Genomic DNA, 17,519 nt, shown 5'->3' with positions numbered 1-17,519 from the left:
TCTGTCATGTTGTTGTCTACTCTGACATTTGGTTCTGTCATGTTGTTGTCTACTCTGACATTTGGTTCTGTCATGTTGTTGTCTACTCTGACATTTGGTTCTGTCATGTTGTTGTCATGTTGTTCTGTCTACTCTGACATTTGGTTCTGTCATGTTGTTGTCTACTCTGACATTTGGTTCTGTCATGTTGTTGTCTACTCTGACATTTGGTTCTGTCATGTTGTTGTCTACTCTGACATTTGGTTCTGTCATGTTGTTGTCTACTCTGACATTTGGTTCTGTCATGTTGTTGTCTACTCTGACATTTGGTTCTGTCATGTTGTTGTCTACTCTGACATTTGGTTCTGTCATGTTGTTGTCTACTCTGACATTTGGTTCTGTCATGTTGTTGTCTACTCTGACATTTGGTTCTGTCATGTTGTTGTCTACTCTGACATTTGGTTCTGTCATGTTGTTGTCTACTCTGACATTTGGTTCTGACATTTGGTTCTGTCATGTTGTTGTCTACTCTGACATTTGGTTCTGTCATGTTGTTGTCTACTCTGACATTTGGTTCTGTCATGTTGTTGTCTACTCTGACATTTGGTTCTGTCATGTTGTTGTCTACTCTGACATTTGGTTCTGTCATGTTGTTGTCTACTCTGACATTTGGTTCTGTCATGTTGTTGTCTACTCTGACATTTGGTTCTGTCATGTTGTTGTCTACTCTGACATTTGGTTCTGTCATGTTGTTGTCTACTCTGACATTTGGTTCTGTCATGTTGTTGTCTACTCTGACATTTGGTTCTGTCATGTTGTTGTCTACTCTGACATTTGGTTCTGTCATGTTGTTGTCTACTTTGGTTCTGACATTTTTGGTTCTGTCATGTTGTTGTCTACTCTGACATTTGGTTCTGTCATGTTGTTGTCTACTCTGACATTTGGTTCTGTCATGTTGTTGTCTACTCTGACATTTGGTTCTGTCATGTTGTTGTCTACTCTGACATTTGGTTCTGTCATGTTGTTGTCTACTCTGACATTTGGTTCTGTCATGTTGTTGTCTGTCATGTTGTTGTCTACTCTGACATTTGGTTCTGTCATGTTGTTGTCTGTCATACTCTGACATTTGGTTCTGTCATGTTGTTGTCTACTCTGACATTTGGTTCTGTCATGTTGTTGTCTACTCTGACATTTGGTTCTGTCATGTTGTTGTCTACTCTGACATTTGGTTCTGTCATGTTGTTGTCTACTCTGACATTTGGTTCTGTCATGTTGTTGTCTACTCTGACATTTGGTTCTGTCATGTTGTTGTCTACTCTGACATTTGGTTCTGTCATGTTGTTGTCTACTCTGACATTTGGTTCTGTCATGTTGTTGTCTACTCTGACATTTGGTTCTGTCATGTTGTTGTCTACTCTGACATTTGGTTCTGTCATGTTGTTGTCTACTCTGACATTTGGTTCTGTTCTGTCATGTTGTTGTCATGTTTGTTGTCTGTTGTTGTCTACTCTGACATTTGGTTCTGTCATGTTGTTGTCTACTCTGACATTTGGTTCTGTCATGTTGTTGTCTACTCTGACATTTGGTTCTGTCATGTTGTTGTCTACTCTGACATTTGGTTCTGTCATGTTGTTGGTTCTGTCATGTTGTTGTCTACTCTGACATTTGGTTCTGTCATGTTGTTGTCTACTCTGACATTTGGTTCTGTCATGTTGTTGTCTACTCTGACATTTGGTTCTGTCATGTTGTTGTCTACTCTGACATTTGGTTCTGTCATGTTCTTGTCTACTCTGACATTTGGTTCTGTCATGTTGTTGTCTACTCTGACATTTGGTTCTGTCATGTTGTTGTCATGACATTTGGTTCTGTCATGTTGTTGTCTACTCTGACATTTGGTTCTGTCATGTTGTTGTCTACTCTGACATTTGGTTCTGTCATGTTGTTGTCTACTCTGACATTTGGTTCTGTCATGTTGTTGTCTACTCTGACATTTGGTTCTGTCATGTTGTTGTCTACTCTGACATTTGGTTCTGTCATGTTGTTGTCTACTCTGACATTTGGTTCTGTCATGTTGTTGTCTACTCTGACATTTGGTTCTGTCATGTTGTTGTCTACTCTGACATTTGGTTCTGTCATGTTGTTGTCTACTCTGACATTTGGTTCTGTCATGTTGTTGTCTACTCTGACATTTGGTTCTGTCATGTTGTTGTCTACTCTGACATTTGGTTCTGTCATGTTGTTGTCTACTCTGACATTTGGTTCTGTTTGGTTCATGTTGTTGTCTACTCTGACATTTGGTTCTGTCATGTTGTTGTCTACTCTGACATTTGGTTCTGTCATCATGTTGTTGTCTACTCTGACATTTGGTTCTGTCATGTTGTTGTCTACTCTGACATTTGGTTCTGTCATGTTGTTGTCTACTCTGACATTTGGTTCTGTCATGTTGTTGTCTACTCTGACATTTGGTTCTGTCATGTTGTTGTCTCTGACATTTGGTTCTGTCATGTTGTTGTCTACTCTGACATTTGGTTCTGTCATGTTGTTGTCTACTCTGACATTTGGTTCTGTTTGGTTCATGTTGTTGTCTACTCTGACATTTGGTTCTGTCATGTTGTTGTCTACTCTGACATTTGGTTCTGTCATGTTGTTGTCTACTCTGACATTTGGTTCTGTCATGTTGTTGTCTACTCTGACATTTGGTTCTGTCATGTTGTTGTCTACTCTGACATTTGGTTCTGTCATGTTGTTGTCTACTCTGACATTTGGTTCTGTCATGTTGTTGTCTACTCTGACATTTGGTTCTGTCATGTTGTTGTCTACTCTGACATTTGGTTCTGTCATGTTGTTGTCTACTCTGACATTTGGTTCTGTCATGTTGTTGTCTACTCTGACATTTGGTTCTGTCATGTTGTTGTCTACTCTGACATTTGGTTCTCTGACATTTGGTTCTGTCATGTTGTTGTCTACTCTGACATTTGGTTCTGTCATGTTGTTGTCTACTCTGACATTTGGTTCTGTCATGTTGTTGTCTACTCTGACATTTGGTTCTGTCATGTTGTTGTCTACTCTGACATTTGGTTCTGTCATGTTGTTGTCATTGACATTTGGTTCTGTCATGTTGTTGTCTACTCTGACATTTGGTTCTGTCATGTTGTTGTCTACTGACATTTGGTTCTGTCATGTTGTTGTCATTGACATTTGGTTCTGTCATGTTGTTGTCATGGTTCTGTCATGTTGTTGTCTACTCTGACATTTGGTTCTGTCATGTTGTTGTCTACTCTGACATTTGGTTCTGTCATGTTGTTGTCTACTCTGACATTTGGTTCTGTCATGTTGTTGTCATGTTGTTGTCTACTCTGACATTTGGTTCTGTCATGTTGTTGTCTACTCTGACATTTGGTTCTGTCATGTTGTTGTCTACTCTGACATTTGGTTCTGTCATGTTGTTGTCTACTCTGACATTTGGTTCTGTCTGTTGTTGTCTCTGTCATGTTGTTGTCTACTCTGACATTTGGTTCTGTCATGTTGTTGTCTACTCTGACATTTGGTTCTGTTCATGTTGTTGTCTACTCTGACATTTGGTTCTGTCATGTTGTCATGTTTGGTTCTGTCATGTTGTTGTCTACTCTGACATTTGGTTCTGTCATGTTGTTGTCTACTCTGACATTTGGTTCTGTCATGTTGTTGTCTACTCTGACATTTGGTTCTGTCATGTTGTTGTCTACTCTGACATTTGGTTCTGTCATGTTGTTGTCTACTCTGACATTTGGTTCTGTTGTTGTCATGTTGTTGTCTACTCTGACATTTGGTTCTGTCATGTTGTTGTCTACTCTGACATTTGGTTCTGTCATGTTGTTGTCTACTCTGACATTTGGTTCTGTCATGTTGTTGTCTACTCTGACATTTGGTTCTGTCATGTTGTTGTCTACTCTGACATTTGGTTCTGTCATGTTGTTGACATTTGGTTCTGTCATGTTGTTGTCTACTACTCTGACATTTGGTTCTGACATTTGGTTCTGTGACATTTGTTGTTGTTGTTGTCTACTCTGACATTTGGTTCTGTCATGTTGTTGTCTACTCTGACATTTGGTTCTGTCATGTTGTTGTCTACTCTGACATTTGGTTCTGTCATGTTGTTGTCTACTCTGACATTTGGTTCTGTCATGTTGTTGTCTACTCTGACATTTGGTTCTGTCATGTTGTTGTCTACTCTGACATTTGGTTCTGTCATGTTGTTGTCTACTCTGACATTTGGTTCTGTCATGTTGTTGTCTACTCTGACATTTGGTTCTGTCATGTTGTTGTCTACTCTGACATTTGGTTCTGTCATGTTGTTGTCTACTACATTTGGTTCTGACATTTGTTGTCTACTTCTGTCATTTGGTTCTGTCATGTTGTTGTCTACTCTGACATTTGGTTCTGTCATGTTGTTGTCTACTCTGACATTTGGTTCTGTCATGTTGTTGTCTACTCTGACATTTGGTTCTGTCATGTTGTCTACTCTGACATTTGGTTCTGTCATGTTGTTGTCTACTCTGACATTTGGTTCTGTCATGTTGTTGTCTGTCATGTTGTTGTCTGACATTTGGTTCTCATGTTGTTGTCTACTCTGACATTTGGTTCTGTCATTTGTTGTCTTCATTTGGTTCTGTCATGTTGTTGTCTACTCTGACATTTGGTTCTGTCATGTTGTTGTCTACTCTGACATTTGGTTCTGTCATGTTGTTGTCTACTCTGACATTTGGTTCTGTCATGACATTTGGTTCTGTCTACTCTGACATTTGGTTCTGTCATGTTGTTGTCTACTCTGACATTTGGTTCTGTCATGTTGTTGTCTACTCTGACATTTGGTTCTGTCATGTTGTTGTCTACTCTGACATTTGGTTCTGTCATGTTGTTGTCTACTCTGACATTTGGTTCTGTCATGTTGTTGTCTACTCTGACATTTGGTTCTGTCATGTTGTTGTTTGGTTCTGTCATGTTGTTGTCTACTCTGACATTTGGTTCTGTCATGTTGTTGTCTACTCTGACATTTGGTTCTGTCATGTTGTTGTCTACTCTGACATTTGGTTCTGTCATGTTGTCTACTCTGACATTTGGTTCTGTCATGTTGTCTACTCTGACATTTGGTTCTGTCATGTTGTTGTCTACTCTGACATTTGGTTCTGTCATGTTGTTGTCTACTCTGACATTTGGTTCTGTCATGTTGTTGTCTACTCTGACATTTGGTTCTGTCATGTTGTTGTCTACTCTGACATTTGGTTCTGTCATGTTGTTGTTTGGTTCTGTCATGTTGTTGTCTCTGACATTTGGTTCTGTCATGTTGTTGTCTACTGACATTTGACATTTGGTTCTGTCATGTTGTTGTCTACTCTGACATTTGGTTCTGTCATGTTGTTGTCTACTCTGACATTTGGTTCTGTCATGTTGTTGTCTACTCTGACATTTGGTTCTGTCATGTTGTTGTCTACTCTGACATTTGGTTCTGTCATGTTGTTGTCTACTCTGACATTTGGTTCTGTTCATGTTGTTGTCTACTCTGACATTTGGTTCTGTCATGTTGTTGTCTACTCTGACATTTGGTTCTGTCATGTTGTTGTCTACTCTGACATTTGGTTCTGTCATGTTGTTGTCTACTCTGACATTTGGTTCTGTCATGTTGTTGTCTACTCTGACATTTGGTTCTGTTCATGTTGTTGTCCTACTCTGACATTTGGTTCTGTTCATGTTGTCTACTCTGACATTTGGTTCTGTCATGTTATTGTCTACTCTGACATTTGGTTCTGTCATGTTGTTGTCCTACTCTGACATTTGGTTCTGTCATGTTGTTGTCCTACTCTGACATTTGGTTCTGTCATGTTGTTGTCTAGATAGTGTACAATGACCTTGGCCCTATCATGCTGCTGTCTGAATCCTCTGTGAAGGACCTGAGCAGTAGGCTGGAGAAGGAGGTCACCGTGGCACGGTTCCGACCCAGCATCGTGGTCAGTGATTGTGATGCTTTTGACGAGGTACAGTTTCAACACGCACACATCACACATCACACAGCATCGACACATGACACCACATCACACCACATCACATCACACCACACCACATCACACCACATCACACCACATCACACCACACCACACCACACCACACCACACCACATCACACCACACCACATCACACCACATCACACCACATCACACCACATCACACCACACCACATCACACCACACCACACCACACCACATCACACCACATCATACCACATCACATCACACCACATCACACCACATCACACCACATAACACCACATAACACCACACCACACCACACCACATCACACCACATAACACCACATAACACCACACCACACCACACCACATCACATCACACCACACCACCACTTCACACCACATCACACCACACCACATCACACCACATCACATCACACCACACCACACACACCACATCACACCACACCACTTCACACCACATCACACCACACCACATCACACCACATCACATCACACCACACCACACCACATCACACCACACCACTTCACACCACATCACACCACACCACACCACACCACATCACACCACATCACACCACACCACATCACATCACATCACATCACACCACATCACACCACATCACATCACACCACACCACACACACCACATCACACCACATCACATCACACCACACATCACACCACACCACATCACACCACACCACATCACATCACATCACATCACATCACACCACATCACACCACACCACATCACATCACACCACATCACACCACACCACACCACATCACATCACACCACACACATCACATCACACACACCACATCACACCACACCACACCACATCACACCACATCACATCACACCACATCACATCACATCACACCACACCACCACATCACACCACACCACACCACACCACATCACACCACATCACACCACACCACACCACACCACATCACACCACATCACATCACACCACACCACATCACATCACATCACATCACATCACACCACACCACACCACATCACACCACACCACATCACACCACACCACATCACACCACATCACACCACATCACACCACACCACACCACACCACATCACACCACACCACACCACATCACATCACACCACACCACATCACACCACACCACATCACACCACATCACACCACATCACACCACATCACACCACATCACACCACATCACACCACACCACATCACACCACACCACATCACATCACACCACACCACATCACATCACACCACCACACCACATCACACCACATCACACCACATCACATCACACCACACCACATCACACCACATCACACCACATCACATCACATCACACCACACCACTTCACACCACATCACACCACATCACACCACATCACACCACACATCACATCACATCACACCACATCACACCACACCACACCACACATCACACCACACCACATCACACACACCACACCACATCACACCACATCACATCACACCCACATCACACCACATCACATCACACCACACCACTTCACACACACATCACACCACCATCACACCACATCACACCACATCACACCACATCACACCACATCACATCACACCACATCACATCACACCACATCACACCACATCACACCACACCACACCACATCACACCACATCACACCACACCACATCACACCACACCACATCACACACACATCACACCACACCACACCACACCACATCACACCACATCACACCACATCACACCACATCACACCACATCACACCACACCACATCACACCACACCACACATCACACCACATCACACCACACCACATCACATCACATCACACCACACCACATCACACCACATCACACCACATCACACCACACCACATCACATCACCACATCACACCACACCACATCACACCACATCACATCACACCACACCACATCACATCACACCACACCACATCACATCACATCACACCACACCACTTCACACCACACCCACACCACATCACATCACACCACACCACATCACATCACATCACACCACACCACATCACACCACATCACACCACATCACACCACACCACCACACCACACACCACATCACATCACACCACATCACATCACACCATATCACACACACCACATCACATCACACCACACACACCACACCACACCACACCACATCACACCACCACATCACACACATCACATCACATCACACCACACACACCACACCACATCACACCACACACCACACCACTTCACACCACATCACACCACATCATACCACATCACACCACATCACATCACACCACATCACACCACACCACACCACTTCACATCACATCACATCACACCACATCACACCACATCACACCACATCACACCACATCACATCACATCACATCACACCACATCACACCACACCACATCACACCACATCACACCACACACATCACACCACATCACACCACACACACACACCACATCACACCACACCACATCACACCACATCACACCACATCACATCACATCACACCACATCACACCACATCACATCACACCACATCACACCACATCACACCACACCACATCACATCACACCACACCACATCACACCACATCACACCACACCACATCACACCACATCACACCACACCACATCACACCACATCACACCACACCACATCACACCACATCACACCACACCACATCACACCACATCACACCACACCACACCACACCACATCACATCACATCACACCACACCACATCACACCACATCACACCACACCACATCACACCACACCACATCACACCACATCACACCACACCACACACACCACACCACATCACACCACACCACACCACATCACATCACATCACACCACATCACACCACATCACACCACACCACATCACACCACATCACACCACACCACATCACACCACATCACACCACACCACACACACCACACCACATCACACCACACCACATCACACCACATCACACCACACCACATCACACCACATCACACCACACCACACCACATCACACCACACCACATCACATCACATCACATCACACCACATCACACCACATCACACCACACCACTTCACACCACATCACACCACACCACACCACACCACTTCACACCACATCACACCACATCATACCACATCACACCACACCACACCACATCACACCACATCACACCACATCACACCACATCACACCACATCATATCACACCACCAACATCAACCAACATCAACCAACATCAACCAACAACATCATACATCAACCAACAACATCATACATCAACCAACATCAACCAACATCAACCAACATCAACCAACATCAACCAACATCAACCAACATCAACCAACATCAACCAACATCAACCAACATCAACCAACAACATCATACATCAACCAACATCATCATACATCAACCAACATCAACCAACATCATCATACATCAACCAACATCATCATACATCAACCAACATCATCATACATCAACCAACATCAACCAACATCATCATACATCAACCAACATCATACATCAACCAACATCAACCAACATCATCATACATCAACCAACATCATCATACATCAACCAACATCATCATACATCAACCAACATCATCATACATCAACCAACATCATCATACATCAACCAACATCAACCAACATCATCATACATCAACCAACATCAACCAACATCATCATACATCAACCAACATCATCATACATCAACCAACATCATCATACATCAACCAACATCAACAACATCATCAACATCAACCAACATCATCATACATCAACCAACATCAACCAACATCATCATACATCAACCAACATCATCATACATCAACCAACATCATCATACATCAACCAACATCATCCTACATCAACCAACATCATCTTACATCAACCAACATCATCATACATCAACCAACATCAACCAACATCAACCAACATCATACATCAACCAACATCATACATCAACCAACATCAACCAACATCATACATCAACCAACATCTTACATCAACCAACATCATCATACATCAACCAACATCAACCAACAACAACCAACATCATCATACATCAACCAACATCATACATCAACCAACATCATACATCAACCAACATCAACCAACATCATCATACATCAACCAACATCCTCATACATCAACCAACATCATACATCAACCAACATCATACATCAACCAACATCAACCAACATCAACCAACATCATACATCAACCATCATCATCATACATCAACCAACATTAACCAACAACAACCAACATCATACATCAACCAACATCATACATCAACCAACATCATACATCAACCATCATCATCATACATCAACCAACATCATACATCAACCAACATCATACATCAACCATCATCATCATACATCAACCAACATCAACCAACATCATACATCAACCAACATCAACCAACATCAACCAACATCAACCAACATCAACCAACATCAACCAACATCAACCAACATCATCATACATCAACCAACATCATACATCAACCAACATCATACATCAACCAACATCATCATACATCAACCAACATCATACATCAACCAACATCATACATCAACCAACATCATCATACATCAACCAACATCAACCAACATCATACATCAACCAACATCAACCAACATCAACCAACATCAACCAACAACATCATACATCAACCAACATCAACCAACATTAACCAACATCAACCAACATCAACCAACATCAACCAACATCATCATACATCAACCAACATCATCATACATCAACCAACATCATACATCAACCAACATCATCATACATCAACCAACATCATACATCAACCAACATCATACATCAACCAACATCATCATACATCAACCAACATCAACCAACATCAACCACCATCAACCAACATCAACCAACATCAACCAACATCATCATACATCAACCAACATCATCATACATCAACCAACATCATCATACATCAACCAACATCAACCAACATCATACATCAACCAACATCATCATACATCAACCAACATCAACCAACATCAACCAACATCATACATCAACCAACATCATACATCAACCAACATCATACATCAACCATCATCATCATACATCAACCAACATCATACATCAACCAACATCATACATCAACCATCATCATCATCAACAACATCAACCAACATCATACATCAACCATCATCAACCAACATCAACCAACATTAACCAACATCAACCAACATCATCATACATCAACCAACAACATCATACATCAACAACATCATCATCAACCAACATCAACCAACAACATCATACATCAACCAACATCATACATCAACCAACAACATCATACATCAACCAACATCAACCAACATCAACCAACATCAACCAACATCATCATACATCAACCAACATCAACATCAACATCAACCAACATCAACCAACATCAACCAACATCAACCAACATCAACCAACATCATCATACATCAACCAACATCATCATACATCAACCAACATCATCATACATCAACCAACATCATCATACATCAACCAACATCAACCAACATCAACCAACATCAACCAACATCATCATACATCAACCAACATCAACCAACATCATCATACATCAACCAACATCATCATACATCAACCAACATCAACCAACATCATCATACATCAACCAACATCAACCAACATCATCATACATCAACCAACATCATCATACATCAACCAACATCATCATACATCAACCAACATCAACCAACATCAACCAACATCAACCATCAACATCACATATATAGTTTTTGTAAACCTTGTTAATTCTATAATTGAGGAGGTTTAATTGGTATATCCAGAGTTTCTATGTTATTCTACATGTCATTCTATGGGGAATATCCTGGTCCTTTGAGGCTAAAAGTGGCCTCTTGTAATTCCACTTAGTCATTACTTTGTTCCAGTGTGTTGGGGTTTTAGGATACTAATTATATTCACAAAACATTCATTTAATCTTCCTCTCGGTTAGGATTCTTGGGAAGATATTCAGATTGGCAATGTGCGGCTGCACCGTGTGATGGCGTGTGGGAGGTAATGTGGTCTTAACTACTGTTCATCATTTATCATCACAAACTTCCTCCCGTTGCTACGGGCACAAGCAAGGTTTGCTATTGTCGTGTTTATATAGATGGATATAATATAGTGACCCTGTGTTTATATAGTTTATATAATATAGTGACCCTGTGTTTATATAATATAGTGACCCTGTGTTTATATAATATAGTGACCCTGTGTTTATATAGTTTATATAATATAGTGACCCTGTGGGTCACACAGGGTCACTATATTATATAAACACAGGGTCACTATATTATATAAACTATATAAACACAGGGTCACTATATTATATAAACACAGGGGCACTATATTGTATAAACACAGGGGCACTATATTATATAAACTATATAAACACAGGGTCACTATATTATATAAACTATATAAACACAGGGTCACTATATTATATAAACTATATAAACACAGGGTCACTATATTATATAAACACAGGGGCACTATATTATATAAACACAGGGGCACTATATTATATAAACTATATAAACACAGGGTCACTATATTATATAAACTATATAAACACAGGGGCACTATATTATATAAACTATATAAACACAGGGTCACTATATTATATAAACACAGGGTCACTATATTATATAAACACAAGTTTATTCATCCCTAGAGGATCAATATAGCTCCATTAGACAAAGCATTTTCACACAAGCCCTGATATTTAACCTTTTCTCCTAGGCTCCTCCTACACATCTGTACAAACATTTAATCTTTACTGCTAGGCAGGACACTAAGTGATACGGGCCATAAACTTGTATTTCTCACTTAAGGTGACCTGACTTGACCTCAACCCCCCTTCACCACTAATCTATGGCTCTCTCCGCTTATCAATGCCACATGTACTCGCTTCCCTGCATTACCTTCCTCCTACAACCATTAACTTCTGGTGTCGACCCTCTAAACCTCAGCACTCCCCCAGTAACATGAATAAGTACAGTGGGGAGAACAAGTATTTGATACACGGCCGATTTTGCAGGTTTTCCTACTTACAAAGCATGTAGAGGTCTGTAATTGGTTTAAATCATAGGTACACTTCAACTGTGAGAGACGGAATCTAAAACAAAAATCCAGAAAATCACATTGTATGATTTTTAAGAAAATTAATTTGCATTTTATTCTTCTCCCCACTGTATATTTTCATATTCTCAGGACCTCAGAACCCAACATTATATACAATTACTATTAAGGTGTTAAGTAAAGGATGTCATCCTCATTTGTCATCCTCATTTGTCATCCTTACCAGATGCATCTCCACCACGGTTGACCCTGAAACAGGAGTCATCAGCAGGAAACAGCCACTGGACACACTCAAAAGGTAACAAGAGTAGCTGGCACTATATGTACACTGAACAGAAATATAAAACGCAACGAAGTGTTGGTCCCCTGTTTCATGAGCTGAAATAAAAGGATCCCAGAAATGTTCCATACACACCAAAAGCGTATTAATCTCAATTTTTGGGCACAAATTTCTTTACATCCCTTTTAGTGAGCATGTATCCCTTTGCCAAGATAATCCATCCACCTGACAGGTGTGGCATATCAATAAGCTGATTAAACAGCATGATCATTACACAGGTGCACCTTGTGCTGGGGACAATAAAAGGCCATTATAAAATGTGCAGTTTTGTCACACAACATAATGCCACAGATATCAAATTATGAGGGAGTGGGCAATTGGCCTGCTGGCTGCAGGAATCTCCACCAGAGCTGTTGCCAGATAATTGAATGCTCATTTCTCTACCATAAGCCGCCTCCAACTTCGTTTTTTAATTTTTATTTGGTCATCCAACCGTTCAGAATCGTAACCGACTTCAGTGGGCAAATGCTCACCTTCGATGGCCACTGGCCTCGCTGGAGAAGTGAGCTCTTCACGGATGAATCCCGGTTTCAACTGTCCCGAGCAGATGGCATCTCATCCTGTCTACATGGCAGACAGCGTGTATGGCGTTGTGTGGGCGAGAAATTTGCTGATGTCAACGTTGTGAACAGAGTGCCCCATGGTGGCGGTGGGGTTATGGTATGGGGCAGACATAAGCTATGGACAACAAACACAATTGCATTTTATCGATGGCAGTTTGAATGCACAGAGATACCGTGACGAGATCCTGAGGCCCATTGTCGTGCCATTCATCCACCGCCATCACCTCATGTTTCAGCATGATAATGCACAGCCCCATGTCGCGAGGATCTGTACACAATTCCTGGACACTAAAAATGTCCCAGTTCTTTCAAATCAAAATCAATTTTATTTATATAGCCCTTCGTACATCAGCTGATATCTCAAAGTGCTGTACAGAAACTCAGCCTAAAACCCCAAACAGCAAGCAATGCAGGTGTAGAAGCACGGTGGCTAGGAAAAACTCCCTAGAAAGGCCAGAACCTAGGAAGAAACCTAGAGAGGAACCAGGCTATGTGGGGTGGCCAGTCCTCTTCTGGCTGTGCTGGGTAGAAAGGAACCAGGCTATGAGGGGTGGCCAGTCCTCTTCTGGCTGTGCTGGGTAGAGTGGAACCAGGCTATGAGGGGTGGCCAGTCCTCTTCTGGCTGTGCTGGGTAGAGAGGAACCAGGCTATGAGGGTGGCCAGTCCTCTTCTGGCTGTGCTGGGTAGAGAGGAACCAGGCTATGTGGGGTGGCCAGTCCTCATCTGGCTGTGCTGGGTAGAGTGGAACCAGGCTATGAGGGGAGGCCAGTCCTCTTCTGGCTGTGCTGGGTAGAGAGGAACCAGGCTATGTGGGGTGGCCAGTCCTCATCTGGCTGTGCTGGGTAGAGAGGAACCAGGCTATGTGGGGTGGCCAGTCCTCATCTGGCTGTGCTGGGTAGAGAGGAACCAGGCTATGAGGGTGGCCAGTCCTCTTCTGGCTGTGCTGGGTAGAGTGGAACCAGGCTATGAGGGGTGGCCATCCTCTTCTGGCTGTGCTGGGTAGAGTGGAACCAGGCTATGAGGGGTGGCCAGTCCTCTTCTGGCTGTGCTGGGTAGGCTAGAGGGCTGTGCTGGGTAACCAGGCTATGAGGGGGCCAGTGGCCAGTCCTCTTTCTGGCTGTGCCGGGTGGAGATTATAACAGGACATGGCCAAGATAATATAACCATTTAGCTGACGCTTTTATCCAAAGGACTTACAGTCATGTGTGCATACATTCTACATGGGTGGTCCCCAGATCGAACCCACTACCCTGGCGTTACAAGCGCCATGCTCTACCAACTGAGCCACAGAAGGACCACAGATGTTCTCCATACTCACCAGACATGTCACCCATTGAGCATGTTTGGGATGCTCTGGATCGACAGTGTGTTCCAGTTCCCGCCAATATCTAACATCTAAACACAGTCATTGAAGAGGATTCCACAGGCCACAATCAACAACCTGATCAACAAAAAGAAAGGAGGACCAAGGCACTCTTCATAATTAATAACAATTCCTTTATTTATTTGTCATGTTCAATAGAAGCAAGTTTTTTTTTAAAATCTGACGCGTTTCGGCTGCTGATCGACTCTATGTGAAGGAGATGTGTCGCGCTGCATGAGGCAAATGGTGGTCACACCAGATACTGACTGGGTTTCTGATCCACACCAGATACTGACTGGTATTCTGATCCACACCAGATACTGACTGGGTTTCTGATCACACCAGATACTGACTGGTTTTCTGATCACACAGATACTGACTGGTTTTCTGATCCACACCAGATACTGACTGGGTTTCTGATCACACCAGATACTGACTGGGTTTCTGATCACACAGATACTGACTGGGTTTCTGATCCACACCAGATACTGACTGGTTTTCTGATCACACCAGATACTGACTGGTTTTCTGATCACACCAGATACTGACTGGGTTTCTGATCACACCAGATACTGACTGGGTTTCTGATCCACACCAGATACTGACTGGGTTTCTGATCCACGCCAGATACTGACTGGGTTTCTGATCCACACCAGATACTGACTGGTATTCTGATCCACACCCCAAGCTCTGAGACCAACAGATGCATATCTGTATTCCCAGTCATGTGAAATTCATAAATTAGGGACCTAATTTATTTATTTCAATGAACTGATTACTTTATATGAAACTGTAACTCAGTAAAATCTTAGCGTTTTATATTTTTGTTCAGTGTGGAATTTGTCTGTCTTTGGGTTTGTTATATTGCAGCTTGATAGTGCAAGTAACTGCCGGACTGGACTGATCTACAAATCACCTTGCATCATAAATAACTACTCATTACTATTTGAAGATCAGTCAGTCACAATTTACCCACAGTGCATTACAAATTTGATTCTCTCGAAAAACTGCCGTCTGTGATCAAGCACAATGTGACTTCTGTTATAGAGCAAGTCATTGCTTATAGAAGGTATTAACTGCTACGGTTTGATTTGCTCCCCAGCTATCGAATGTTATAGAGCAAGTCATTGCTTATAGAAGGTATTAACTGCTACGGTTTGATTTGTTCCCCAGCTATCGAATGTGTGACCCATCCCAGAAGAACATCTATAAGACAGCACCACTGTTTGGACAGATGTATATCGTCAGCAAGACAGGGGTGCTCCAGGTTGGAGATGTGGTGTACAAGACCAGCCACTGAGATGGATGGAAGACTAGCTACTATAATATACGCTTTACATGTAGTAGTGTGATGGCATAGATGATTAGACAGTCACAAAATAACAAATAGAACAGAATACCCGCTTTTCATATTTTGCAGTTAAATCATTCTTTCTAAGTAGGCTGAAGATTATGTAATTATATGAGATTATATGAGATTATATGAGATTATATGAGATTATATGGGGGGAAAAACATTTTTTTTAATCCTTTTTATGATTGAGAACATTTGTAATTGGTTTTAATGTGTGTTCTGTATGAGCTTGAAAAGATAAATGTTTATCGTGTAAAGGAAAACAACCAATCAAACAGTGCTGAGAGGGCAAGTCTACCGGGGTGCGTTCAGTTCAGTAAAAGTTTTGCTACATACAGTGATGTTTTTTGCGCACCATTTTTCAACAGCCTTGAGGTATGTTTTCTCCAATTTGGTGTGTGTGGAGGGGTGTGGCCTGATCAAAACACACACACGCTCTGGGGCCACTGGGGCTGCGTTTACACAGGCAGCCCAATTCTCATCTTTTTTCCCACTAATTGTTCTTTTGATTAATCACAAAATAGTTTTCAGAGCTGATCTGATATGGACAAAAGACCAATTAGTGGAAAAAAAAGATCAGAATTGGGCTGCCTGTGTAAACGCTGTCCATGAATACAACATTCTTCAACTGGTTGTTCAGAACAGCACAGTTTCCATTAAAAGTTGCACACCATTGAGTGCTGTTGAACGAG

General features: G+C 42.1%; 1 protein-coding gene across 1 annotated transcript in view; it reads left to right on the top strand.

Moving 5' to 3' along the window:
- Window positions 1-17,160, top strand: part of marc1 (mitochondrial amidoxime reducing component 1) — a 79,484-nt gene extending 62,324 nt beyond the window's left edge. Inside the window, exons 4-7 of the mRNA XM_052496038.1 lie at window positions 5,850-5,990; window positions 12,078-12,139; window positions 13,434-13,505; window positions 16,647-17,160. Of these exons, the coding sequence (XP_052351998.1) occupies window positions 5,850-5,990; window positions 12,078-12,139; window positions 13,434-13,505; window positions 16,647-16,773 (402 nt within the window). The 3' untranslated portion in view covers window positions 16,774-17,160. The remainder of the gene's footprint in view (window positions 1-5,849; window positions 5,991-12,077; window positions 12,140-13,433; window positions 13,506-16,646) is intronic.
- Window positions 17,161-17,519: the final 359 nt, after the last annotated feature.

This window comes from Oncorhynchus keta, chromosome 35 (genome assembly GCF_023373465.1).
Source record: "Oncorhynchus keta strain PuntledgeMale-10-30-2019 chromosome 35, Oket_V2, whole genome shotgun sequence".
Taxonomy (NCBI): domain Eukaryota; kingdom Metazoa; phylum Chordata; class Actinopteri; order Salmoniformes; family Salmonidae; genus Oncorhynchus; species Oncorhynchus keta.
This window is presented reverse-complemented; position numbering and strand designations above follow the sequence as displayed.